The 27,517-nt window shown below is 52.6% G+C and overlaps 2 protein-coding genes across 4 annotated transcripts in view; both read left to right on the forward strand.

Moving 5' to 3' along the window:
- The window catches only part of SOS2 (SOS Ras/Rho guanine nucleotide exchange factor 2), a gene marked incomplete at its 5' end in the record, with an annotated part of 60,301 nt that extends 49,976 nt beyond the window's left edge, over positions 1-10,325 (forward strand). For both annotated transcript variants that reach the window (XM_084270437.1, XM_084270438.1), the window contains 9 exons: positions 266-385; positions 1,380-1,542; positions 3,057-3,174; positions 3,644-3,816; positions 4,497-4,613; positions 5,942-6,203; positions 7,351-7,392; positions 8,098-8,207; positions 8,520-10,325. In XM_084270437.1, coding sequence (XP_084126563.1) covers positions 266-385; positions 1,380-1,542; positions 3,057-3,174; positions 3,644-3,816; positions 4,497-4,613; positions 5,942-6,203; positions 7,351-7,392; positions 8,098-8,207; positions 8,520-9,029 — 1,615 coding nt within the window. In that variant the 3' untranslated portion in view covers positions 9,030-10,325. The remainder of the gene's footprint in view (positions 1-265; positions 386-1,379; positions 1,543-3,056; positions 3,175-3,643; positions 3,817-4,496; positions 4,614-5,941; positions 6,204-7,350; positions 7,393-8,097; positions 8,208-8,519) is intronic.
- Positions 10,326-14,776: 4,451 nt separating this feature from the next.
- On the forward strand, positions 14,777-20,277 carry VCPKMT (valosin containing protein lysine methyltransferase; the record flags this gene model as incomplete). 2 transcript variants are annotated; one of them, XM_084270562.1, is made up of 6 exons in its annotated part: positions 14,777-14,988; positions 15,271-15,381; positions 15,582-15,654; positions 16,693-16,812; positions 18,325-18,429; positions 19,575-20,277. In XM_084270562.1, 6 exons carry the CDS (start codon positions 14,777-14,779, stop codon positions 19,587-19,589), a joined length of 636 nt encoding a protein of 211 aa, XP_084126688.1. In that variant the 3' UTR covers positions 19,590-20,277. The 2 variants fall into 2 exon arrangements, with proteins under 2 accessions (XP_084126688.1, XP_084126687.1); XM_084270561.1 differs by lacking the exon at positions 19,575-20,277 and adding an exon at positions 18,549-18,658.
- Positions 20,278-27,517: the final 7,240 nt, after the last annotated feature.

The raw sequence follows: 27,517 nt of genomic DNA on the forward strand, positions 1-27,517 counted from the left end.
AGGAAATTAAACTGGCTCCTTTGTAATCTTCTTACCTCAAAATGCATATTAAAAACTGCCGGTTTTGATTAAGATAAAAATGTATTCCCTTCTGTAGTCAAAACACTCTCCAAAAAGTTATTTCAAGTGACTGTTTTGTGGGAGATGGGATTGGATTTGTGAAATCTCAGGCCATGCTCAGGGCCAGGAATCCTCTTAATGTGGTCATAGCACATGCAGCTATTACTGGCACTGAGCACTCTGCATGTTGCTTTGTCACTCTCAGGGCTGTGCAGCCTTCCGAGCTCGTCGGGAGCGTGTGGACTAAGGAAGATAAGGAAATTAACTCCCCAAACCTGCTGAAAATGATTCGTCACACCACAAATCTTACACTTTGGTTTGAGAAGTAAGTATGGGTGGGGAGGCAGAGAGAGATGTTTCTCCCTGTTGGGGTTCTTTTTAAAGGGGTAGATAATGGCAGGACAAGGGGGATGGGGTGAAGCTGAAGGAGGGAAGGGTGAGATGAGATATTAGGGGGAAGTTCTTTGCAGAGAGAGTGGTGAGGGGCTGGAACAGGCTGCCCAGAGAGATGCCCCATCCCTGGGGGTGTTCAAGGCCAGGTTGGATGGGGCCCTGGGCAACCTTTTGTAGCTCCAGGCCTGGAGGTTGGTGTCCTTGCCTGTGGCAGGGGGTTGGAGCTCTGTGACCCTTGGGGTCCCTCCCAACCCAGACCAGTCTATGATTCTGCCACCTTGACACCTGAGCTGTAGATATTATAGTGGTTTCAGTTTGGGTTCAAGGGCCCAGATGCTCCCTCTTCCTGACACCAGGAGATATTTTTCCCAGTTCCATCCACTTGTTCAGTGTGGGTCCTCCCTCCACTCCCATGGTACATCAGAGGGTGTGGAAAGCAGCGCAGGGCTCAGCCTCTCTGCTGAAAGCACTGTTGTGCCTGTCCCCTTACCTCAGCCTCTCTCCCTCCCATGAGATGAAGTTCTCCTGAGGACACAGCCAGGGTGCAGCAGCCTGTCTGTGAGTTTAAAACACTGCTGTAGATAAGGCAACATGAGAGTCACCCTACTTATCCTGGATCTTGCTTGGGGTTTGCTTTATTATTTCACAGCCTATGCCAAAACCCTTTCTTGGCTTTCCAACTTGAACATATGTAAGATGTGATTACACCAACTCATATTTGAGAGTCTTGAGAGAGAGCCAAAATGGGCATGCTGGGTGTGCCAGGCTGGTTTTGGTCAGAAATTCTTGATTTAGGAGCTAGAAGGGTTCTGTCTCTCAGTGTTTCTCCAAGGTTCTGTCTGTCAGTGCTTCTCCAAGGTTCTGTCTGTCAGTGCTTCTCCAAGGTTCTGTCTGTCAGTGCTTCTCAAACGATGTCTCTTGATTAGGTGCATCGTGGAAACAGAGAACTTCGAGGAGCGAGTGGCTGTGCTGAGCAGGATTATTGAAATCCTGCAGGTTTTTCAAGACCTGAATAACTTCAATGGGGTTCTGGAGATTGTCAGTGCAATGAACTCTGTGTCAGTGTACAGGCTGGATCACACCTTTGAGGTGAGTTTTGAGCATTGCTCTGGGGAAAAAAAAACAAATCCAGAAAGGAGAGTGTGGCCAGTAGGTCTGGGGAGGGGATTGTGCCCCTGGCACTGGTGAGGCTGCACCTTGAGTGATGGGTCCAGTTCTGGGCCCCTCACTGCAAGAAGGACATGGAGGTCCTGGAGCGAGTCCAGAGAAGGGCAACCAGGCTGGGGAAGGGGCTGGAGGGCAAATCTCTGAGGAGCAGCTGAGGAAGCTGGGGGTGTTGAGCCTGGAGAAGAGGAGGCTGAGGGGAGACCTTCTCCCCACCTCCACTGCCCTGCCAGGAGGGTGCAGAGAGGTGGGCGATGGTCTCTTCAGCCAGGGGACAGGAGATGGGACAAGGGGCAATGGGCTCAAGATGCCCCAGGGCAGGGTCAGCTCAGCTGGGAGGGAAAAGTTCTTCCCTGGCAGAGTTGTGGGGCTGTGGCACAGGCTGCCCAGGGAGGGGGCTGAGTCCCCAGCCCTGGGTGTGTTTAACAGAGGGGAGATGAGGTGCTCAGGGATCTGGTTTAGCACAGGACAGGGACGGTTGGACTGGATGATCTCAGAGGTCTTTTCCAACCCAGTGATTCTGTGAAGGTCCCTGACACTTGTGAAGTGAGATCCATAGTATCCATACCACACTGCTTGCTATCTGTACCACACCACTTTCATGGAACAAAACAAGAGTGAAGTGGTCACAGTTATTTATAAGAAAACAAATGAGGTGGGCTGTCTGTCTCAGAGGGTTTGTACTGGGAAGTGGAGCTTCTCAGCAGATGTTTTCTCACGTGTACTGAGCCCCAAAAGGGGAAACATGGTGGTTGTTGGATCGCTGTTCGTTAACCTGTCTGAAGTGCTGCCTGTTCACACAACGGGTGTGAACGTGGAGGATCCCAGGGCTGAGAACCCTGAGCTGAACCCTTCAGCAGCAGCCTTTCCTACCTACACAGAAACGTGGGGCTGGGGGGGCATGGGCAGGGGACAGCTGAAATTCAGGTTTCAGTTATCAGAACTTTTCTTGGATGAGAGACTGTCAGAGAGTTCAGAGTGTCAGAAGCAGAAACAAAGAGCTGCTGAAACCTCTGAGGAGGACAGTAGGAGAGGCTGCTACACACATAGTGACTCTGCTTGACCCTTGCCAAGGAAAAGAAGTGCCTAAGATTTGGCAGCAAAGCCTCCCTAAGATAGAAAATGAAACCTGAATTACATGTTAGGAGATTGCTGTGCCTTTGAAAGGTGGGAAAGTTAAATTCAAAATGCAATCTTAAAATGTTATTAAATTAAGATCAGGAGTAGGCTTGTAAATTGATAGAGAAAATAAGTTTGCAGTAGCCTCATGGTTCACTTGCCTAAATTGTTGGACTGAGAGAGCTGTAGTACAGAGCAAACCATTTACAAAGGAGGTTCCTCTGAATCTGAATTGCAGTCCCAAACCCCCTTGGCTTTGCTCACCACGCCATCAAGATTTGCATATCCCTGTCCTTCTGCTTTTCTCTTTGATACTTTAGGCACTACAGGAAAGGAAAAAAAGAGTTCTGGATGAAGCAGTAGAATTAAGTCAAGATCATTTTAAGAAATACCTGGCTAAGCTCAAGTCAATAAACCCACCCTGTGTGCCTTTCTTTGGTAAGTAACAACCCGGGGCGGGCTAATGAGCGGTGTGCGGTCTAGATCTTAAGTGGTATTGGATGCTGCTGTGTTAAGAGCACTTAAAGACTCCAGGGCTGTGTGTAGCTTTACAAAGAGTTAGACCACAGTGCGTGACTGGCTGCCTGTGATTGTCCTGCTTTCAGGCTTTCCTAGAAATGTATTTTTCCAGTTCAGTGCACAGAACACCAGTATGATACTGGTACGATTGCCATTGAGCTGATCATGGTGAAGACTTTTCCTTAAACTCAGGATCTGATGTTAAAGCAATAAAACATTTCAATAATGTATTGTTCTAGACTTGATACATTTTTGCTGGCTAATGAACTGTCAGAGCATTAAAGGGAAAGGTCTGCCTATGCTCAGATATTTTCTCATTGAGTTGAGAGAGTGAAATCAGCTCTTGGATTGAAAATTAACTTTACAAACCACTTCTTGTTTTTATCAGGAATATACCTGACAAATATTTTGAAGACAGAAGAAGGGAATCCTGACTTCCTTAAGAGACAAGGGAAAGAATTAATTAACTTCAGTAAGAGGAGAAAAGTGGCTGAAATCACAGGAGAGATTCAGCAGTATCAAAACCAGCCTTACTGCTTACGGATAGAGCCAGAGATTCGGGTAATCAAACATGAAATGTCTGGGTTGGGGGTAGGAGAGGGAAAAGAATGTACACAAGGACAGATTGCTAAATAATCTAGTGCTGGACCTGATCTTGTGTGAACAGCGACCATCAGAAGAGGCTGATGGACAGCAAAGTATCACTGCAAAGGACGGGCTAGAAGTGGGGATGGATTCCATGTTCTGGGTCTTGTCTGTACCCATCCTGTTCCACAGCCTGGTATGGGAGGTGTTCTGGGAGCAGGAGGAGTGAGACACACCAGCTAATCAGCAGAGCTCTTTGGAGACAATTCAGCTGCCTTTAACCTAAAATGCTCTGAAGGTGCCTGGTGTGTTCAGTCCTTCAGCTGTTCTTTAAACACCTCTGACCAAACCCTGCTGACCCCGCTGACAGCCGGAGGGCGAGTAGTGCTGCTCTGATCCCAAGTCATTTGGCATGGCAGGGACATGCCAGCGTGCCTAGTTACCTGATGCAAGGTCATTCTTTCCCATCATCTTGCTTTGTTTCATTCATTGGACAGTTTCTGTTTATTACAGGGAATGTTTTACTCTGGTTTTCCTGGAAAATAAACCTCAGAGTGGTGCAAACCTAGATTTTTAATCAGTGAATTATGAATGTTTCATTAAAATTCTGTCTGTGTGCTTATTTTTCAAATGTCAATGATGCCTTTTTCGTTTAGAAATTCTTTGAAAATCTCAATCCCATGGGGAAGATACCAGAGAAGGAGTTTACAGATTATTTGTTCAACAAGTCATTAGAAATCGAACCTCGAAACTGCAAACAGCCACCTAGATTTGTAAGTCTTGTCCTGCAAATCTAATAGCTAAAATCTATGGGAAAGAATAAGCCACATGAATAGATTTCCTTTAGAATGCTGTATCTTGAGATGATTTTCCAGCTAAATTAGACTTTTAAATGCTTTTGAGATGTTTGTCACCACAAAAACATAGTACCTTTGGCTCATTTTAGAATGAACTTTTTCCCCCCCAAGCATAAAATGTTACTGTTTAAATTTGGGAGTAATACTGTACAGTAATTTGATGGAATTATATGTAATAACAGTTCTCATTTCACAGTATCAGGGAATCTTACAAAACATCACAGAATCACTGGGTTGGAAAAGCCCTTTAAGCTCATCGAGTCCAACTGTCCCTGTCCTGTGCTAAACAGGACACCCAGGGGTGGGGACTCAGCCCCCTCCCTGGGCAGCCTGTGCCAGGCCCTGACAACTCTGCCAGGGAAGAACTTTTCCCTCCCAGCTGAGCTGACCCTGCCCTGGGGCAGCTTGAGCCCATTGCCCCTTGTCCCATCTCCTGTCCCCTGGCTGAAGAGACCATCGCCCACCTCTCTGCACCCTCCTGGCAGGGCAGGGGAGGTGGGGAGAAGGTCTCCCCTCAGCCTCCTCTTCTCCAGGCTCAACACCCCCAGCTCCCTCAGCTGCTCCTCAGAGGATTTGCCCTCCAGCCCCTTCCCCAGCCTGGTTTCCCTTCTCTGGACTCGCTCCAGGACCTCAATGTCCTTCTTGTAGTGAGGGGCCCAGAACTGGACCCAGCACTAGAGGTGTGGCATTGATACAGAATGAATGCATTAAGTTTTCTTTAATTAGAAGTTAATTTCTATTTTTCCTTTGCCTAAATATTTTGGGGTTTTTTTCCCAAAACCAGAAGAATTGACAAGGTGCAGCCTCCTTGCCAAACACAGCACAGCTGGATTTGAAGGAGTAGCTGTTGTGGTCTAAGCACCAAGCATAGCATGCCTTACCTTGCTGTTAGGAGGCTGTTCTGCAGCAGGCCTCTGGGAGCCCTTGACATAACTCACTGCCTCCCAAGGCTGGGACTTTCTCTTCCCTGTGTTCTGTCCTGACAATATACACCTGAAACTTGACCCTTCCTTCTTCAGAGCTGTGGGAAAAAATAGTTACAATTATTAAGCTAGGAAAAAGGATTTATTAAGATACATCCATAACCTTTCCATTAACTCCTGCTGTACAGACAACTGAACCTCAAGGTGACTGTGGAAAGGCTGTAACACTGTTCAATAAGTACTTCTAGAAGTGTCTTGTAGAGACTTGGAACTCCTGCTCTGGGAAATGTCAGCAGCACTAACCAGCTTGTCTCTCTCCAGCCCAGGAAAACGACCTACCCCCTGAAATCCCCCGGGATAAGGCCCAATGCTGGCAGACACGGCTCCACCTCTGGCACCTTGAGGAGTCACCCCCTGCCCCTTGAGAAGGAGCCCAGCAAGATAAGCTTCAGTAGGATCACTGAGGCAGAGCACGAATCCACCGTGTCGGCACCCACCTCTCCCAACACACCCTCCACGCCGCCGGTGTCGGCATCCTCGGAGTTCAGTGTGTTTTTAGACATCGATCTCAACAGTTCTTATGGTAAATCTGCAACATGCTTTAGTGTTGTCAGTTGTTCTCTGTCCCTCAGGCTTCCAGAGCCTGTTGGTGGGTACATTAGGCTGTTAAAATCCTGCAGTATTTAGTTGGGGAGTAGGAAGTTGTTGTCTCTGTGTTAGGTGTCCCACGGGTTGGAAATCCCTGATAGGAAGAATCTTGACTGCAAGTGATATCTCTGGTCTTGTTGCCTGCTGGAGCTGTGGCAGTTGGTTCTGGGAGATGTCCCCAGGAGGCAGTGCTGGGCAGTCACATCCCACACTTTCCCTGGAGCTGTGAGCAGTTCCTCAAGCCTGAAACCTGGTCCAGACAGGTCTTGGCTCTGCTCTGAGGGGCTGCAGACCTGGCAGCCAGGTTAAGCCTGGTGGGGGGCTAAAGCATCATAGATTCATAGCACTTGGAAAGGTGGAAAGCCCATCTAGTCCCACCCCTGCAGTGAGCAGGGACATCTTCACTAGAGCTGGTCACTCAGAGACCCATCAAGCCTGACTTTGAATGTCTCCAGGGATGGGACCTCCACCACCTCTCTGGGCAACCTGGGCCAGGGTCTCACCACCCTCAGAGGGAAGAACTTCTTCCTAATACCCAACCTAAATCTTCCTTTCCTAGTTTAAACCATCCCCCCATATCCTATAGTTCCATGCCCTGGGGAACAGTTCTTCCCCAGCTTCCTACAGGCACCTTTCAGGGGCTGGAAGGGGCTATAAGGTCTCCCTGGAGCCTTCTCTTCTCCAGGCTGAACCAGCCCAACTCTCTCAGCCTTTTCCATAGGAGAGGTGCTCCAGGCTTGGATGATTTTTATGGCTTCCTCTGGATGTCCTTGTGCTGAGGGCTCCAAAGCACCAAAATGCAACAAACAATTTTTACACAGCAAATGCTGAGGTGTTGGGGCTGCAGGGGAAGTGAGCAGCAACACGGTAGTGTCAGAACACAGGACAACAAGGAGGTTCAGTACCCAACGTAACTTAAAATCTCTAGTTCAGGATTATTTTCCCCAGGAAGGTTTAGTTGATGGTGGCAGTAGATAAAGTTGGAGATGATGGTGAACTTTGAGGTCATTCACAAGCACACGCCGTGTGCTGTACCCAGCTGTTCAGTCTGGAAAGCCTTTAATGGATTTTTCATCCAACAGGTAACAACAGCATCTTCGCTCCTGTCAATCTGCCACAGTCCAGTGAGTATCAGAACTACTGAATGTCTCACTTCACTCTAACTGGTTTTGGGAGAGCTGAATGGGAATGGAAATCTGGGATGGAAACGTGGGCTGTGTTCGTTAGGGTTCTGAGAGGACTTTTGGGTTCAGGTTTTAGATCATGTCCATTAAAGCAGTCTGTAAGGTCTGAAAACTGTCTGGTTTGGGTTTGGTTTGGGGCTGTAGCATGGGTTTGCTTCTATTTTCAATGTCCTTGATGATTGTTTTGTTCAACTGATGCTACAAGTGAAGCAACCTGATGATTTCCTGTTGCCACTTAGTGGAAACAATTGTTCTCTTGCTGGGAAAGAAGAGGAACCTGTGTTCATCAACATTTTCAGCTTCTCTTCTCACGCCCTCACTACATGGGCACAGACACTTGTTTGTAAGGTGGACATTTTGAACTGGAGAGCCCAGGTGCCCAACAGGGAGGGTTGTGGAGAAGGTTATTTAGGAGCTCACTCAGAGTTGGTGTTGTTTTCCTGTCCTTCAGCACTGGTTGTTAACTGTTGGTGTGTATCTCTGGCACTGGAAATAGGAGACCCCTTTGTGAGGAGTGTATCTGGTTAGAGAAATGATGTCAGGCACAAAGATCTGCTTGTTTGGGTTGCTTCTAGTTTGGCTTAATCTTCTGGAAAGTTCCTCAGATATTCCCCAGCAGTAAAGTATCTGCTTTTCTCTCTCCAGAGACTTTCTTCAGCTCGTGGGGTAGCTTTCCAAAACTAAGCGACGAGCCTCAGAACCCTCCTCCTCTTCCTCCACGAAAAAAGGTGGATCAGGATGCTTCTAACACCAAGGTATTTCTGTCCTGCAGCACATAACTTAGAAAGTCAGCCCAGGGCCATCTAGTCAAGTGGGATGTTGTTGGTCTAAAAAGCTTCCAGCTGCAGCGCTCCAGCTGCTCCGTGAAGTTTTGGGTTCCCGGTGTCCAAACTCTGCCGGCTGCTTTAGGGCCATGGTGGTTGTATTTGGGCCAGAGGTGGGGCGATGCCAGGATCCCGTTTGACAGCAGCAGTCGCAGGCATCAGGAGAACTCTGCATCTGCCAGAAGAGATCTTCATGCAGATGGTGTGAGAAATGCTGATGTTCTCTCCTCTGTGATGTTGCAGGGAAGCCTGAAGTTGGACGACGATCCTCCAGCAATTCCACCTCGGCAGCCGCCGCCTCCAAAGCTCCAGCCTCGCGCTCTTGCCTACAGTAACCCCTTCGACCAGCCGCTGCACAGTCCCCCACCACCACCCCCCCGGGACCCTCTTCCTGATACACCCCCACCAGTGCCCCTCCGGCCTCCCGAACACTTTATCAACTGCCCTCTGAACCTCCAGCCGCCGCCGGTGGGACGCTTGCACAGAGATCCCGACTGGTTGAGGGAGGCGAGCACAGGCCCCAGCTCTCCCAGCACTCCTCCCAGCACACCCTCTCCCAGGGTACTGCGCCGCTGCTGCGTCATCAGCGCCGGTCCCAACAACCTGGTCCACCCTCCTGCTCCCCCCATCCCTCCCCGGCACAATTCCAGCCCTCAGTTACCAAAACTGCCACCAAAGACTTACAAAAGGGAGCTCTCCCACCCTCCTTTGCACAGACTGTCTTTGCTAGAAAATGCAGAAACTCCTCAATGACCTTAGCCATAGTAGTCATTGACACTGGAATAGTATTTGTAAAGTTCCTCTTCTCTTTTTGTTTTTGTTTTATTTATTCAGAAAGAAAAAAAGGCAGTGTATTTTAGTACTTTCACAAATTATGCTCTTAAAAGTGCTGCTGATCAAAAGGAGAGAAAAAACAAAGGTTTCAATTGGAAAAACAAAACCACCCACGTTCTAACCTGTGTCTGCACGACAGCGTTACCCTCAGGTGATCAGCAGCATCGCCTTGTTCCACCTCCTCAGTGCCCACAGTTTATGCCAGTATCCAGAATAGACCTTTTGCACTGTAAACTACACTAAAGGAATTGAAAACTGACGTCATTGAATTGCACTGAGCCAAAAGAAAAAGGTGCATCTGTGGAGTCTTTTCAAATTTGAGCACTAGTGGCCTTTTTTATTTTTTATTATTATTATAATTATTATTATTAAAAAGAACAACAAAAGAACAATGGGATGATGATGACACAAGATGAGGATATACAGTCTTACCGAGTTTTAAGCCTCTGGTCTTCTAACTTTGGGTAAGCTTGGAGGTTCAGGGGTGACAGCTACTGTTCTCAGCTCTTTTTAACACCGTGTCTTAATCGCCACTGATTTGCTGCTGAAGACAAAGAGAGAAAAGAATAATCAGTTGAAATCTAAATACCAAAATACTCCGTCGGTCTCCATGGGTTGGAGAGAGAGTGAAGGAGGACTATCCATGCGGGAACGGATCCCTAGTACCTGGCATGCATCTGGGTCGGATGTGCCTTGTCGTTTTGGTAGGCAAAGATGTCTTAAGCTAAAGAGTTGTCTACTGTTGTGGAGAACAAAGCTACACACAGTGTCTGTACAATTGTTTATATTGTATATTTACAGATCCTGCTAATAACCTGTATAAATCTAAGTGACTCGAGGCCTATAATACAGTCTGCTGCTCTCGCAATCCGATAGGGTCAGAAGTGTTTCCTCTGGCTTAGGAACAGTCTTGCCTTCCAAACCTGAGTAACTCTTGTTTAGATCTCACTTCACTTCATCGCGAATCCGTTTTGGGAATTGGTAGCATTTAAACCAGCAAACACTTAAAGCTTTATTAAACTTTTTAAACCGATAAGCGAATGGAACTTTTATTTGCCAGTCCAACCACTTGTTTGAACTGGTGTCAGAGTGAGTCTGTTTTACTGGTAGTACTGTAGCAGCATTTATAAAGTGGCCAGAAAGCCACATTTTATTTACTGGTCTGTGGCCTTTTACTGTGCTTTGTATCAGAGTTCTTAACAAGATTAATAAATCACCCCGGTCTTAATTTTTAAGAGCTTGAGCAGTGCGTGTTCCTTGGAAGGACGAGCTCGGGAATCACATTGACTGGGTTGTTGGCAATACAAAATGCCCCGGTTCCATTCCCAGGCTGTGGCTGTCCTTCTGTCCCTGCAGCTGTCCTGTCTGCTGCTGGGCTTGACCCACAACAGCTCCCTGGGAGTTTAACCCTTCGCTACACCTACTACTAACCCATCCACTGCCTCAGCCCCTCTGGCTCCTGGCTGGAGGAAGAGCTCTGCGGTGGGATTGGCAGCAGCTCTGGTTTCTGAGTGTGTCTGGCTTCTCATCAGCCTACCTACACTGCTGCCACTGTCCTGGGCATTCCCTCTGGGATAGGAGAGGTGTCACACAGAGGAGGGGCACTGGTTTTCTTCTCCTGGGAAGATGTATCAGCCCTCCAGTCCCTGAAGGAGCAGAGAAACAGGAGGGGAATCAACTTTTTTAAAAGGTCAGACAATGGCAGGATATTAGATATTAGGGGGAAGTTCTTTGCAGAGAGAGTGGTGAGGGGCTGGAACAGGCTGCCCAGAGAGGGGGTGGGTGCCCCATCCCTTGGGAGTGTTCAAGGCCAGGTTGGATGGGGCCCTGGGCAACCTTGTGTAGCTCCAGGCCTGGAGGTTGGTGTCCCTGCCTGTGTCAGGGGGTTGGAGCTCTGTGACCCTTGGGGTCCCTTCCAACCCAGACCAGTCTGGGATTCTATGATTCTGTCTCTGGGATGGGCTTCCCTTGGAGCTCCTTTCCTGAGGCAGAAGAGAGGGGTCAGAGGGGCAGAAGAGCTGCTTCCTTTTGCAAAAACAGCATCCAAGATGCCCCACGTTTGAGATGTGTGAAATGGCAGCGTGGGCAGGACGTGGTTGGTGCCTCAGTTGTGGCTTTTCCTCTGCAGTACCAATGCAGCTCACAACTCCTCTGCTGGACCCGGGGATGAAATTCTGCCTGGTGAAGCACTCACCCCCCCTAATGCTCTCGATGCAGAAAAGGCAGGCTGCCAGGGTTCACCTTGATCTGCAGAATAAGCTGAAGGAGTGAAATGCTTTATCCAGGTCTCTGTGTTAACTCTTTTGAAAGCCTCACCAGCTTCTATCACTCAAAGTTACGGCGTATTTCTTTCAGAATTAACGTTCTGTGTGCTGTTGAGGGGAGAAAAAGCCTCTCCCAAATTGTAGGATATTTCACTGTCAGCTCAGTATCTTCCTGGATGAGTACTTAGACCAGGAGCATTTTCAATATTCCACATTAAAATACATCACAGCTCTCTCTTTTAGTCCTGACTAAGCAAAGCCCTCAGCAGATCACTTCAAGCTGAGCATCTGCTGATCAATGGCTTCCATATGTTTGATACACTCAGAGTACTTCACTGAGCCCTCAGGGGTTCTGGTTTGAGAGGGACTTGGGAGTTTAAACTTCCAGAGCCAGGAACGTGCGTTCCTTAGAGTTAACCCCGGAACAATGCTGTGCAGGGCACCGTTCTCCAAACAGCCCTTTCTAGGTGCCAGCTTGCCTTGTGTGTTGACTGCCTGCAAAAATACCTGGTGGGGGAACTGTGAAATACTTTCTTCTTTTAACTCTTCAACCTGATTGTGAAAGAGTTTGGGCAGCAGCTCCACGTTCCACGTTGGAAGCCAGGGAAAAAGGACTGTGTGACTCTCAGTGGGGCCCAGGATGGTTTGGGTAGGAGAAACCGTGATGCAAAGTCTCAAGCCTAGGTCATGGTTCTCCGTGAGGTGGCAGTCCTGCCAGGGCCTCTCCTTGCTGGCTGGGGACGTCCTGTGCAGCACAGGTGACTCTGGTTCCTGGTGGCCCTTGGGCACCTGTCCCATTCCAGGGACCACAAGACAGATGTGAACCTACGAGTCCATTTTGCCAGTGGCTGGCTCCTGTTAAGCAAGTTCCTGACCCCGCTGCCTTCCTCAGCTGCTCACCTCTTCTCTGGCTGAGCGTGGCTCTGCTCTAAACCGGGCAGGGAAAAAGATCCTGTGGGTTTTCTGCAGGCTGGGCAGGAAGCATCATCACCCACAGCTCATCAGTAGCGGTGCTGGGACTGTAAAGCTCTGGGAGGAGATGGGAGATGGGAGATGATGGGAGATGAGGAGAGGAGGGGAGAGGAGGGGAGAGGAGAGGGAGAAACCGCTTACATTAGATCTCCCAACAGAGCAATAATTAGATGCCTGTGCCAGAAGGCAGCAGCTAAACAACATTCCCAGCCGCATCCCCCACATGTGAAATGTTACTGGGATGAGCTGAAGGACCTAAATCACAGCGTGGTTCAGAAGAGGGACCTTGTTTATGGATAAATTACCACACAACTGAACTGTCCTCTGTGCCTAACCAGAGCTGGAAGACCCATTCCCAGGCAGGGCGGCAGCGATGCCGGCAGCATGAGGTACGGCGGGTACAGCAACGCACGTTTCCAAAGTAACTGGCCATGGAAGTGGCCAGAGGCAGTCAGATTCCCACCAGTGTGGTTCCAGGGAATGCCAAGATAGCAATAAATTAACATTTCAGTCACTTCATAATTAGAGGGATAGGGAAAAAAATGCTAGAGGGGAAAAATGTGAAATTGCTGGGTTGGAAGTTGGCTGGTGTGGGAAAAGGCAGTTCCCTGAGAAAAGTGCAGACCAACAGATGGAACCTGAAGGCAGTCAGCAAAAGAAACATCTTTCTAGTTGTCCTCCACAATCCTATTTTGAGTTACTGAGTTTTAGCATTTCCCCTGGAATAACTGGAATAGCTTCTTTGGGTGCTACGATGTCGCTATAGCAGATGAAAACCAAGAAGGGACACAAGGAACCATTTCAGTTTCTTTTCTTTCCCCAGATTTGCTCCAACTTCAAGAAATACACCACCATTTGGAATCCCCAGCAAACACAGAAACTCCTCCCCAGGAAAGGAGTGAGCATTCCTACCGAATGCTAAGAAAGAAACCAAAGCTTTCTGTCACATATCCAAATAAAACAAAAAATCAAAAGCTTTTGCACTTAAAAATGTTGATGCTTTTTAAACACCCTTTTGTAGGGGTTTTAAACCCCCCCTTCATTCAAATGGTGAATGAGGGTTTACAACACCTTTGATTTCTAGCAATCCTCTGGGTTTAGTGGGACTGTTTCACCGTCCACAGTGCTTACAAGGCTGCTCCTTGTAAGGGAGATTCTGAATCACCACGTGTTCGTTTTCAGCCAGTTCACACATGGAAAATTTTCTTCAGGGCTGTCTTTGCTCTGGCTGGTGTTTAATGTCATCTTTAATCTGATGGGCTAAATCGGGAAGGTGCCAGGCGAGCTTCTGCGTGTGGAGGTTTCTCACCTCTGAGGGGAATCTTGACTTTGTGGCCAGTGTGCACGAGGCTGCAGTACCCAGACAGCTGATGGCTGCTGCTGTTTTCTCCTGCAACAACCAGGCCACCCAATGCAGCAGCTTTATGTTCACTCCTATGCTGCCAACAACCACTAGAGACAACCAAAAGTCTGTTATTCTGTCAAGCAAGCGTAGTCCAGAATGTGCTTTCCTGTAATGAACAGCCAGCCTAAAGGAGAGCTGGTCAGGTGGTGGTAGGGAGTCGTTTACATGCAAAAGCTTAATCATGGAATTGCAGCATGCATTGGGTGGGAAGGGACCTTCAAAGCCCATCTAGTCCAACCCCCTGCAGTGACCAGGGACATCTTTACTAGAGCAGAGGAGAGGGGGACAATCCCCTCTCTTGATCTGCTGGCCACACTTCTGGTAATGGTGCCCAGGATGCCAGTGACCTTCCGGACTAGGAGTGCACATTGTTGGCTCATCCATCAGGGTCCGAAGCCCTTTTCCACAGGGCTGCTCTCTGGCACACCATCCCCAGCCTGTGTCAGTCACAGGGATTGTCCCAACCCAAGTGCAGCACCTTGCACTTGTCTTTGTTGATTGAACTTCACAGGATTTGCCCAGGCCCAGCTCTCCAGCCGGTCCAGGTGCCTCCGGGTGACACCCTGTTCCTCTGACACTTTGACCCACCACTCAGCTGGGTGCCACCTGCAAACAGGCTGAGGGTGCACTCCAGCCCACTATGTCACCGATGAAGGTGTTAAACAACACTGGTCCCAGTACAGATCCCTGAGGGACACCACTTGCCACAGTCTGCCACCTGGACACCAATCCACTGACCACTGACCACTGCCCTCCTTATCCACCAGCCCATCCACCCATCAAATCCACACTCCTTTAACTCGGGGATAAGGCTGGTGTGTGTGTGGGGGGGGGGGTGAAGCTTCCTAGGGGATTCGTGCTTCAGAAGTAGGCGGGAGGCTGGGGCTGAGGCGCAGCTGCGCGCGGAGAGTGGAAGGACAGGGGGGCAACTCCCCGCGCCTCAGGCAGGGCGAACACCCGCCATTTCCTCTCAGCGCGGCGGCCGGCCCCCAGAGGAGGGGCCGCGCCGCCTCAGTGCCGCGGCCATGGCGGGCTTCGTGCGGGAGCTGGAGCGGCGGGGCGGGCCGGCGCTGCGGCTGGAGCAGCGGGCGGCGGGCGGGGTGGGCTGCGTGGTGTGGGACGCCGCGCTAGTGCTCGCCAAATTCCTGGAGACCGGCGCCTGCCCGCTCGCCCGCCGCCACGTTCTCGAGTTGGGCGCCGGCACCGGCGCCGTCGGCATCATGGCGGCCACGCTGGGGTGAGCGGTGCCCGCGGGGGGCCGCGGGCAGCCGGGGCCGCTCCCCTCCAGCCTGGGCCGGGGCCAAGCGGGCCCAGCGCTGGCTGCCGGGCGGGGTCAGGTCCCCGCTGCCTGTTCCCCCCGCCTCCCCCCACCTTTTATCGTATTATCGCTGTGGCCAGGGCCGGGGCATTGGTGCCGAGGCGGTTGTGCCAGGCGAGCCCCCCGGTTGTCCCTGGGCTGCGCTGCGGCCTCTCCGCTCCGTGAAGTAACCCCGTGTGTGTGTGTGTGTGTGTTTTCCAGGGCAAACGTGACGGTCACCGACCTTGAGGAGCTGCAGGAGCTGTTGATGGTTAATATAGAGAACAACAAACATCTGGTCACAGGGTCAGTCCGAGCCAAGGTACTGAAATGGTTTGTATGAGCCTTTAATGTCTCTGTTCGGCTTTACCGGGGCTTCTTGCTTTGCCTGAACTGCCCAGTATACTTGCAAACGCTGCTTTGGAAGTGCAGTGTCAGAGTGCAGCAGTGAACTTTACCTTCAGGGCTGCAGTAGCACGTGTTTTATTCATCCTGAAGGTAGTTTTCACCTTTCTTTTTGTGCTTCTTTTTAGGGGTGAAGATGTAACAGAGTTTCAGCCTCCCCCCGATTATATACTAATGGCTGATTGCATTTACTATGAGGAGGTAAAGGAGGACTTACCCAAGCCCCTGTAGGAAGCTTCCTGGGGAAGGGGGTGTGCTTAATGTGAGAAGTGTTCAAATAAATGCTGTGCTTGCATCTTGCTCCCCATGGTTTAGAGGAGTACGTGGAACAAGATTGAAAAAGGCAGTTTTAACAGTCATGAGGCCCTTTGAGATTCAACTAGAGACTCTTTCTGTGTTTAAAAAAACCCCAAACTTAATATTTGTGCCTTCCCCCCCTTTTTTTTACATTGGGAATGAACTTTTAAGCAAAACATCACGACTGATAGTTGTGAACTGATTAATGCCTTGCTAAATTAAATGTAATAATTGGCACATCCACACTGTCTGGCTTGTTACGCTTCCCATGGGAAAGCAAAAGGCAGAATCACAGAATTACAAGGTTGGAAAAGACCTTTAGGATCACAGAGTGCAACCATTCCTGTCCTGTGCTAAACCATATCCCCAAGTACCTGATCGACCTTTTTTTGAGCATGTTCCAGCTGAGTGGTGGTTGTAGTCTGCCCTGTCTCCTCAGGAGACAGGGTATGCACAGCTCTGTAGAGAGAGCTAAGAGGCCTTGCAAGGAAAGGGAAATGACCCTCAGAACCATGTCCCAGTGCCCTTACCAGCCCCTCACATTGGCTCCCTGCATGTTGGTTCTGTTTCCATACGTAACTGTCTGGATCTGAGCTATATTCTGAGAAGAGCTGAGGAAACTCTCACCTTTGAATCACGTCAAGGAGTTGTTATGTGCCTCAAGGAAATGCCCCCCTGGCAGGTGGGGTGTTTGTGGTTTCCATGCTAGTTCAGTTTTCTTGGTCAGTCTGTGAAGCTCTTCTGTGCAGTCTCCCTTCCTCCTCTGCTCTCCAGTTTGCCCCCATGTTCTTTTTGTCCCAGTTAAAGTACTAAAAATAACTCCCAGGAAAGATAAACTGGGAAGATCTCTCTTGGGTGGAGACTTTTCCCTAGTTAGAGGGTATCATACCAGTGAAATGAACTTGAAATCTAAGTGGGAAATACTTAACCTCTTTTGGGCAGTCGCTAGAACCGTTGCTGAAGACACTGAAGGACCTTACTGGCCCCAACACGTGTGTCTTGTGCTGCTACGAGCAGAGGACTATGGGGAAGAATCCTGAAATCGAGAGAAAATACTTTGAGGTAAGTAGCTGCAGCCTGTGCTCTTTGAACAGCAGGAAAACCCCTTGGATGTGGGAGGTCTGTGTATTGGATCAGCTGAACATCAGTGGCAGTTGCTACATGTGCAGATTCACGTTGACTCCACCATGTAGTTTGCAGCAGGAGAGAGAAGCGTGTTTGTCCTCAGATGGGGCAGGACATTTTGGATGGGGGAACTCTTGGAAGTTACTGCCCAACTCATCAGTAGAAACTTGGGTACTTAACTGAGCTTTCCTTCCCTCTTCCTTCCAAAGGTGGAACTGCCTGCCCTTCCTCACCTTACTAACCACAGCAGTACTGATGCTTTCAATCCAGGCAGCCAGACCTGTGCAGGCTGTTAAAAACCACTCTGGCCCGTGGTACCATCCAGATCTGTGACAAGGTCATTGTACATGAGGCAACAGTATCTGTCAGGAGCACTGTGAGGAGCAGGCCATCAGCAGCTGGTTGCTGCTGCCTTCTTGCACTTGTCTTGATGTTACCAGTGCTTGTGGAGAGGAATAAAAATGAGTCTGGTGAAGAAAGTCTTGTTTTCTTTAGGGTGTTCCATTGAAAGCAGAAGGAAGGAACTCAGGGCCCTCTGCTAGGGGATACAGCTGCTTCTGCAACCCCCCCTGCTTTTCTGAGAGCACATTAATAGGTGATATAGTTAAATAGTCCTGCTCCATCTTCAAGACAGCAGAGGGAACAGCTGAATCCCCCCTAAATAGTGGGGAGGACGGTCAGTGCAGGATTTGACCCTGCACCTGTGAGGGCTGAAAAGCAGCCCTCATGCAGAACTGGGTGATACCTAGTGATAACACTACTACTGCTGCAAAACAAGGGGTAGGGCAAGGATTCCAGGGTGATGTGTACACGTGAATGAAAGCCCTCTTTGATAATTAGCCATGCCTTGAACTCTTGCGGGGACCTGACTGTGGGGAGCAGCAGTTGAGATGGCCTCTGATGAGGTGCCGCTCCCACAATAAACACAATAGCTGTAGGTGTTTCAGGATCATTCCTGCTTGCCTCTTCATTTATTTCCTTCCTTAGCTTACCAGGGTTCAGCCAAGTTAATCTTCTGGGCACGTTGCAGAGTCAGTGCTGCTTTTTGGGTTTTTTCCTGCTCTTCTCCCCCACCCCCAGTTAAGAAGGTTGGCAGACAGAGGCAGGTGCTGTGGTTTGGCTCAGTGCTTTGCACGTTGGAGGAAGGAAAACCATTTTATCACAAGCTTTGAGCATTTTCTTAAAAATATCTGTGTGTTAAATGTATCTGTAGCTTCAAATTGGCATGGGAGTCGTTGCAATGAGGGTAGATGTGCTGTGTGGGGAGAGGGGGGGAAGAAAAACCTTGTGTGTTTGTAGAGGCTGTCAGTGAGCGTGGTGATGCCAGCCTCCTGAGGCTTCTTGCCCTCACCTGGGTATATTGTGGGACCTTTTTTACCTGAACACACACAGTTCAAAAGGTCAGCGAGTGGAATTGGAAAATTGCTTTGTGTGTTTTCTGGTCACCAGCTGCTTCAGATGGACTTTGAGCTGGAAAGGATCCCCCTGGACCAGCAGGACGAGGAGTATCGCAGCGCAGACATTCACATCCTGAATATCCACAGGAAACAAGCGGTAGGTTGATCCCCCTGGCACAGCAACTCCCTGCCAGGAGCTCACAGAGCTGCTGGTTACTTGGCACAGCACGAGCGTTCCAGGGGTGACGCTCTAAACTGACTGTGAAATACCTTTAGGGACCCTGTGAAACTACAGACCAGAACCCTGCCTGTACAAAGGAGCTCCTTTGTTCCAAAACTGCCAGCCCTTGTCTTCCCCAGGACCATCTTTGAGCTGCACACTTGCTTTATCTTCTGCTTCCTCACTGGAGTGCAGTGCAGGTGCCTCAAAATTCCAACCAGAGGCACCTCCACTGCACTCCAGTGAGGAAGCAGAAGCAAAATTCCAATTTTGAGGCACCAAAGTAATAAAAATAATCTGTTTGCTGCTGCTTTTAGTCCTGTGTGATCTGCTGTACAGTGCTCTCCCCAAAACCAGTCTGTAGAGGTGGTACTTGGCACCTGTCAGAATCATAGAATCACAGACTGGTCTGGGTTGGGAGGGACCCCAAGGATCACAGAGCCCCAACCCCCTGCCACAAGCAGGGACACCAACCTCCAGGCCTGGAGCTACACAAGGTGGCCCAGGGCCCCAGCCAACCTGGCCTTGAACACCCCCAGGGATGGGGCACCCACCCCCTCTCTGGGCAGCCTGTTCCAGCCCCTCACCACTCTCTCTGCAAAGAACTTCCCCCTAATATCTCATCTCACCCTTCCCTCCTCCAGCTTCACTCCAGCCCCCTTGTCCTGTCCCTTTAACAAGCTGATTCCTCTCCTGTTCCTCTGCTCCCTTCAGGGACTGGAAGGCTGCAATGAGGTCCCCCCACAGCCTTCTCTTCTCCAGGCTGACCCAGCCCAGCTCCCTCAGCCTCTCTCCGTAGGGGAGCTGCTCCAGCCCTCTGATCATCTCTGTGGCTCCTCTGACCCCTCTCCAACAGCCCCACATCTTCCTTGTGTTGGGCCACAGCTCTGGACACAGGGCTCCAGCTCATGAGGGCAGAGCAGAGAGGGACAATCCCCTCCCTGTCCCTGCTGCCACCCCTCTGCTGATGGGGCCCAGGGGACCATCACCCTTCTGAGCTGCAGGAGTTGGTTAGATCTGCTTTTGGTTAACAAATATCTGGTGGTTTTGGTTTTGTTTTTTTTTTTTAAATCTCTTCACAGAATTTTCCATCGTGAGATCTTCGACCACAGGATCTGTCCTCTGGCAGCTGGCAAGAGCTCTGGAGAGGAGAGGGAGGAGGGTGTAGAGTAACACCACAAAAGAACTTGTCTGCAGTGTGGTTTGTGACTCATGTGCAGAGCGGCTTCTCCGTGCTGGACTTGGCACCAGAAGTGGGCTGGTCAGACTAGACCACTGATAGTGCCTCGCAGAGGACGGACGTGAGCAGCCGGTGTCTGCGGTGAGGAGGAGGAGGAGGAAGGCAGGAAAGGGAACCAGAGCTTCCCCTGGAGCAGTGCTGGGTGCCTACACCCCTCCCTGCTGCCGGGCAGCCGCTGGGTTTGGGGCAAGAGGGTGGTTTTCTGCGAGTTCCCGGAGCGGATTTGAGGGCACCACACCGGAGGCTGCGAGGAGAAGGCTCTGAGCGGGCTCACTCACGTGGCCCTGCAAGGCCAAGCCCTAAAACTCCTGTGCTTGAGATGTGCCTCTGGTGGGGAGGGTCCATCTCTGTCACTCCATCATCACAGAGGTTCCCCAGTCTGCTTCGGTGGTGCATGGGGGCTGTGCAGATAGAACCCCCAGCTGGTCCCTGGGGTCATCCTCCTCCCTGTTGATTTCCCCCTCCGCTGTTCTGGTGTAAAGATCCCCAGCATTAAAGCCTGGTGCCTCCCAATCCCAGTGAGCAGGTTCCTCTGTGGGTTGGCATTCCTCACCTCGTTGTGGCTGTGTGTGCCACGGGCGGTCGCTCCTGCAGAAACTCCAGGGTTGAAGCCAAATCTGCTGGGTTTTCCCCAAACCTCACCTGTTGGGCTTGGGGCAGCGCTGTTTGCCAGCACCCAGGCAGTCCCAGGGCCTGCTGGGAGCTCAGGCCCCTTCATCTCCAGTAAGAGATGCCTTGTGATGAACCTCACACTTCATCCAACACCCTCCTGGCTGGCAGGGCAGCACAGCAAAGCCAGAGTATCATTTGTTGTAACCATTAGGGAAAGAGTTGCTTAATGAACCAGTGGCCTGCAGGAAGAGATTTACTGGGGTGTTGGTGCCAGCATGGCTTCCCTGGTGCAGGAGTGCTGTCTGAAGGTGTGCTCCAAGGGTGGGGGGAGAGCTGAGCCGTTTGCTGGCAGCAGCTCCTGCCCTGGGAGTGGGGAGCAGCATTTTGTAGGGCTTTGGTGCTGATGGAATAGCTGTGTGTTATCTGTGGGGTGTGTGATGCCGGTGCTTCCTCTTACACACAGGCTGGGAGCTCTCAGAAGATAGAAGGGAGGAAGTTGTGCTTTTCTTTTCCCCTTGCACAGCTGCCCACTGCTCCTTCCTGCCCTCAGCTTCACGCCTGCAACGCTGAAGTGGTGGCTGTTGTTGGGGAGGGGGAAGCCTGGTCCTGTCACTGTAACCCCCCCCTCACCACCTGCACCCACTCCTGGGGGGGGTGTAAAACTCAACTGCTGCTGCTGCTCGGCCTCTGTGAAGAGGAAACCACTGCCAACCAGGGGAGAGGGGTCACCTGCATGGTGGCTGCACCTCTCTGCATCTTGTTCCTGGAGCTGCCAGATGAAATGGCTGCTTTTCAGGGAGGAAAAGGGGGTCAGGGTTGTCCTGCTGGGGCTGAGCTCTGCGGTGGCAGGGGAGGGGGTGGCTGTGGGGCTGGTGGCTGCCATGGTGTGGGGATGACCACTCTTAACCAGGGGTGAGCATGGGGCCCTTGTGGAAAACAGGGGGTGAGGGAGATGCTGGTGCTGCTTCTCACCAGCCTTGCCACTCCCTCAGCCCTCCCATTGCTCCCCACTGGCTTTGTGTCCTGACTGTCCCCTCAGGGACATTGTGTGTTGGTGCTGCTCCTGTAACAAGGGCTCAGGAGAGGTTTGGCTGGGCTGAGGTGCCCAGCAGTGCCTGCAGGTGGCTTTGTCCTTATTGCCCTCTGCCTCATCCCTGGGGCACCCCTGAGAATAACTCCCACCCTGCTGACACCGTGCCAGCCCAAATCTGCACCAGCATTCTCTGAGGGGGACAGCTCATCCCTCCCATGGCTCTGATGGGTGCACAGCCACCTCTGAGCTGGCTGCCACAGGAGCACTGAAGCTTGGGGTCAGAGCTGGGTGCCCACCACCCAGGTGATGGCCAGGACACAGTCAGGGATAGAGTGTGCTGGTTAATGCCCACTCAGCACCAGCCCCAGAAATTGCTGATTGCTTCTTGTCCCAATACACAGTGTGACACAGCACAGAACCCCGAAGCACCTTGGAAGATTCACCCTCAGAGCTCTGTGAAGGATTCTTTTCTTTGCTAGGAAGAGTGTGGGACATGGGGCAGCTACCACAGCGTGCTGCAGCGTCTGATCTGGTGATCCACACATGATTCCTGTGCATCCCCCAGCACCACTGCAGAGCCCCCTGGGACTCTGTGGGGTCAGGATTGGCGCCCACGTGTCCCACCAGCTGTTGGCTTTGGGAAAGTCTGTCCTCTGCAGCTGTAGAATCGTTCTCTGCAGCACAGAATCCCAGACTGGTCTGGGTTGGAAGGGACCCCAAGGATCACAGAGCTCCAACCCCCTGCCACAGGCAGGGCCACCAACCTCCAGGCCTGGAGCTACACAAGGGTGCCCAGGGCCCCATCCAACCTGGCCTGTCAGAAACTCATGGCTCTTGCTTGTCACATTAAGAGGTGGTGTTAGAAAAGGCTCTTTATTAACGGTGGATCTGCTCCTGCCCCTGGGGATTGCAGTGTGTCCTGGGGAAATGGGCAAGTGGCTCTGTTCAACTGGCTCTGGCTCATTTAGAGGGAGCAGATGCCCCAGAGCCTGTGGCTGATCACGGCTGTTGGGCCATTTCCTGATCCTCACCTTGCTGCCAAGGGCACAGCGATGCCGTAACTCCCCCCTCGGCAGCAGGAGATGATGTACAGGGACTCCCCTCCCCAGCATCGCTTGTCTTCTGCCTCCGAGGTCCTTGGGAGGTGGAGGGGGGAGACTGAGCGCAGGATCCCAGTTTACCCTGCCTGGAGAGAAACACACCACCACCAAAACCATCTGGCTGTGGAAGGGTGGAGATGGCTGTGGGCAGGAGGGACATGGAGATAGATGCTGGTGGGCAAAGGCCCCGTTTCTTCCTGCTCTGTGCGTGCCCTGTCCCAGAGCAGCTTCTCTTGAGGGGCTGCAGCGCCCAGCAGCCTCCGGGCCCTGGCCCAGCCCTGCCCGGCCCTGCTGAGCCGGCTCTTCCTATTGTGCCTGAAATCTCTGACTCATCCATCCCGCAGCCGGCCTGAGCCGCTCCGCTCCATTCCAGCCCCCGGCGTGTGGCAGGGGCGGCCGCCGCCTGCCCGGCAGCGCTGGTTCCCCTCGGTGGCGGCAGGAACCAGCCCCTTCTCCTCCTGCTCTGATCCGCCTTCCTCGGGCTCAGCTTCACCTGAATCCTGGGGGCCTGAGGGTTTTGGTGCAGGGCTGGGACCAGCATCTGGCCAGGGCCTTCCTGGTGTTCCCATCCCCTTCCCTGTGCCCCCAAAACCTCCTGTGGCAGAGAGAGGGCTCAGCCCTGCCCTGCTGCTGCTTCACCGCGTTCTACTGAGCATCTTCAGGTGCAGAGTCCAACCAGATGTTTTTGGGAGTGTGTGTTGGTTTTGGGGGGCAGTGCCTCAATTTGGGGGGGATTCCATTGGTTTTTGTGGGGCAGTCCATTGCTTTTATGGAGTGTGCACCTCTCTCAAGGGGAAAGGCACCGGTCTGGGGAGAGCAGCGTGGATGCAGGGCTTGCTTTCCCACCTTTCCCACCACACAGCTCTCATGGATGCCCCGAGGGCACAAGAGAAGCTGAGTGGAATGCGACCAGCAGGTACCATGAGCCCCACGGGAGCCAAGAGGTTCCCCATGGGATCCAGGAGGGTTCCACCATCCTGTCCCCACCATCCTGTCCCCACCGTCCTGTCCCCCACCACATCTGCATCACTCCTGCCCATTCAGTGCTTCCCACCCCGGCACAAGCAGGAGCTCCGGGGTGGGTTTGACACCCTGTTTCCTCAACCAGCCCCGTTTAGGTGCCCAATTTCCTTTTGGTTTGAATGTGAAGAAAGAGTTAAGCAGCTCCAGGCTCGTGTGGATTTGGGCCAGATATTTAAAGATCCACGGCTGGGAAAGGAAAGGGGAGGTGTGATCCTCTCCAAACGCTCCCCGCAAACACCTCGGAGGCTCCCGCTGCCAGCGCCGTCCCCGTGCTCCCCGGCACTGGCTGCTGGGGGAGAGGCAGAAAATGCCTTTCTCCTGTTTTTAGCTCTTTGGTGGTGGTGTTGGACTAATTGGGGGGGGTGGGATGGGAAATGTTATTGTGGAAAATAGCGTGGCAAAGGTGGAATTCAAAATGTACAGGGCTGGGATGCTGCGGGGTAAAGGTGATGGGGATGGAGAGGAACCTCATGGCCACAGCAAACCGTGAGCCACGCAGGGTGGTGACAGGGATGAGCCTGCTGAAGGGACACAGGGCAGTTTAACAGCCCCATCCTTAATAACATCCCAGCAGAGGGGAAAGGGGGTGGTTTAAATGACAACAAGGTGCCTCCCAGGGTGGGTTATCCAGGCCAGTGGGATGTGCTCAGCTCTGTGCCAGCGTCGGGGATGGTTTTGCAGCCTTCTTGGTGATGCCACTGGGCTCCTCCTCAGCCTTTCCATGACATCCCTGAGCCTGGTGTGCTGGGAGCATAGTACAGCTGGAAGGGCTGAGCATTATGAGGAGAGCTGGGCTAAATGGAGTGTGGGGGGAGCTTAGTGAGGTCTCATCCCACTGAACTGGTACCCGATCAGTAGAAATCACACCCAGAAATCACACCCCTGGGAGGTGGAGCTTGTGCAGGAGCCCCAGCCCCCGGCACCGTGCCGGCTTGCAGCCACCCTCCACCCACACAGGTCACCTGCCCTCCTCCTTCATTGCCCCTTGGACAATTTGGCAAAGTCCAAAGCTAAATATTAGCCCAGGTCTCAGAGCAGCTGCTGACAGTCAAGACACAACCCTCAGCTGTCCCCTGGCCGCACCGACCCTCGTCCCTTGGGCTCAGCTTCCCCCACTGGATTTAAGGTGCTGCCCTGTGCTTCATGGACCAACCACCATTTCCATGCTCCTTCCCCCCCAGTCTGTGCCAGAAAGGCAGCGTCTCCCCAGCGCCCCATCCCTGGTGCATCCAACCAAACCCCTTTCTCAGTTCCCTTGGTGCTGGGCCTCCTTTCTGGCCCACAGGCTTTGACCATCTCTGAAATATCTGCTTTCCCCTCCTGAACTCCCAGCTTGAGTTCACCCCTGTCACTGCGCGGGCAACGGCTGCAAATACACACAGCTCAGCTCTTTATTTGGCTGCACCCTGTTCCTGGAGGGGGAGGAAAGGGGAGGGGGGGTCACTGGGGCCATCCAGTAGCTGCTGCTGTATCTCTGTCATGAGCCTTTTTTTTTAATTATCATTATTATTGTTTTCAGAACAGATCATGGGAAAAGCTGTAGGTGGCCTTGGGAGCGCGGCTGGGCCGGAGAGCATCCTTCCCACCCCCAGCTGCCCCGAGTGCCGCGTCAGAGGATGACCAGAGCATCTTCCTCATGTGAAACAGAGCTCAGAGGCTCCTGGTGAACCCCATGCAAAGGGATATCAGGTCTGGGGGGTGCTGAATCGGGCCCGTGTGGGTGTGACGGCTGCTGCACCTCTCCAAACAGTTACACCTTGCCTGGGAGCACCATCCAGCTCTCAGAAGGCCCTTCCTGTTGGGAATGAACCCCACCAAAGGACAGGGATGCTCCTCTCCAGCCCTGATGACGCCATCCCTGCAGCACCCATCCCTGAGGGACCCTGTGGAGGGTGCCCACCGGCTGCTGGCTCTGTTGGAGCACCGGCCAGGCTGGGAGGAGGGAGGGCGATGGATGGTTACAGGGTTAATTGGATTTGGCCACTGCAACAGAAGGGGATTAGGGTGCAGGGGAGGAATTACTGGTGGGGGTGGGAGCTGCCCTCAGGTTCTTTTGTCCCAGGGGGGATTATTGGTGGGTTCAGTGCTGTGCTCAGGACAGGCAGTGTGACCGTGGGTGGCCCCCTGGGATGGGTGTGGGGGGCCGTGGGTTCAACCCCCCCCTCAATGGACAAACCTCTGGGCTCAGTGCTGGGGATGGGGGATGCTCTGGGCACCTCTGCACGAAGGAGGCTGCTTTGTCTGCCACCAAGCAATGGCAGGGGGCTGTGTGTCCCCACTCCCCCCCTTCCCCTCCAGCAGCTCCTGCAACCCACCCATGAGCCATCCTGCACCAGCAATGCCCTGCAGTATTTGGTAGCAGCCAGACACCCCCTCCAAACAGCCCTTCCCCAGCCTGGTTAGCCTCTGGAGTTAACTGTACTCACAGGGTCAGATCCTGCTCCCCTCCACCCCTCCGGGGCTGGGGGGTGTCTCTGAAGCAAGTGGGGACCCTGAGAGAAGCCGGAGGGGTGAGCAGCTCTGGGGCAGGGGCTCTGCTTTTTGCTCCCTTTTCTTGTTGACAGCAAGAGCAGCTCCAAGCTTGGGTGGGGGGGAAACACCAAAAATGCCCCATCAAGGGGATCAGGGACCAACGAGCTCCCCGAATCCTCCAGCTTTGGCCATCAGCTGGAACCCTGGGGGGCTGGGGGGGGGGGTGTCACCCAGCCTGGGGGCAGGGGCACACAGCATCCTGGAGATACCAAGGGGTTAAAATAGACCCCCCAAAACCCTGAACCCAAATGGCTACCGCAGTTTTTGGTGCATGGCACAGCTACCCCCACCCCCCCTGAGCTGTGCCAAGGGGGGGGTGGGGGCTGCATGTGGCTGCCAGTTAACGGCTGTTTCGCTTCCTCTTGAGCAAGGCGAGGGCTTTGCTGCCAGTGCCTGGTGAGATAAACTCACTTGGGGAGAGCAAATGCCCTGAGCTGCTGCATGGTGGGGGGGGGGAATGAACCCCACCTCCCCCCACACCCTTTTGGGGGTTTGGCATGGAGAGGGGGAGGCGATGGGCAGTGCCAGGGAATCCTGGGGGTAAACCTGGGGTAAACCTGGAGCTGGGGCAGCCCCCTTGTCTCCATGGGGCACTGCCATCCTCTCCCACCGGCAACGTCCCCTCGTGTTACTCTGGGAGACTCAAGAGGGACACACGTTGTCTCCTTCCCCCACTGTCCCACTGCCTCACGTTTGGCTGGGGTGAGGGGGGGGGGCCCAGGGAGCTGCCTGGGACATCCTGAGCCACGCAGGGCGAGTGGGAGCAGCCTGGGAACAGGTAATACCTGCCACACCTCATGGCAGGGATTTGGGGCGTAGCTGCTGGGGCGGGACGGGTAGAACCCCGGGGCCCAGCCCGCCTCTTGCTCCCAGCTCAGCCCTCTAAAGAAGGAGGACAAGGGGGGGGGGGGGGTGGGGGGGTGCAGGGGGATATGGAGGTGCCCTTCATGCCCGTGGTTGGCACAGCCCAGGAACAGCAGCAGAGGGGAGATGGAGGCTCCAGCGTGCCCAAGGGTGGGCAGGAAACATCAGGAACTCTCCTCTACACCCACATCCCCAGGGTTTGGCCAAGGCAAGAGTGTGAGTCACTTTGGGGGGTGGGGAGCAAGGCCATGACACATGGCCACACTGGGCATCAGGTCAGGCTCTGCTGTCACCCTGAGAAGCATCTTCCATCAGCAGGTTTCAGCCCCTGTTGAGATGCAGGAGCAGCAGGGTTTGACGCCGCGGAAACAGGCGCTCGGCCTTCACCCTGCTGGAGTTAATTGGTTTTCTTTACGCTAATTGCAAAGGGGAAGGGAGGAAGAATGCCCTTAATTGGAGGGCAAATCAGCCGTGCTGAACGGGCTGGATTCACCAACCTCTGGACAAAATCAAATCCCAGCTGTAGCCACAGGGAAATGTGGGACCTGCTGCTCATCCAGCCACAACACCGCTGGGACACCCTCCCTGGGGATGGTGTGATCCTTGGTGGCAAACAGGCCC

Source organism: Gallinula chloropus (genome assembly GCF_964237585.1).
Source record: "Gallinula chloropus genome assembly, chromosome: 14".
Taxonomy (NCBI): Eukaryota; Metazoa; Chordata; class Aves; order Gruiformes; family Rallidae; genus Gallinula; species Gallinula chloropus.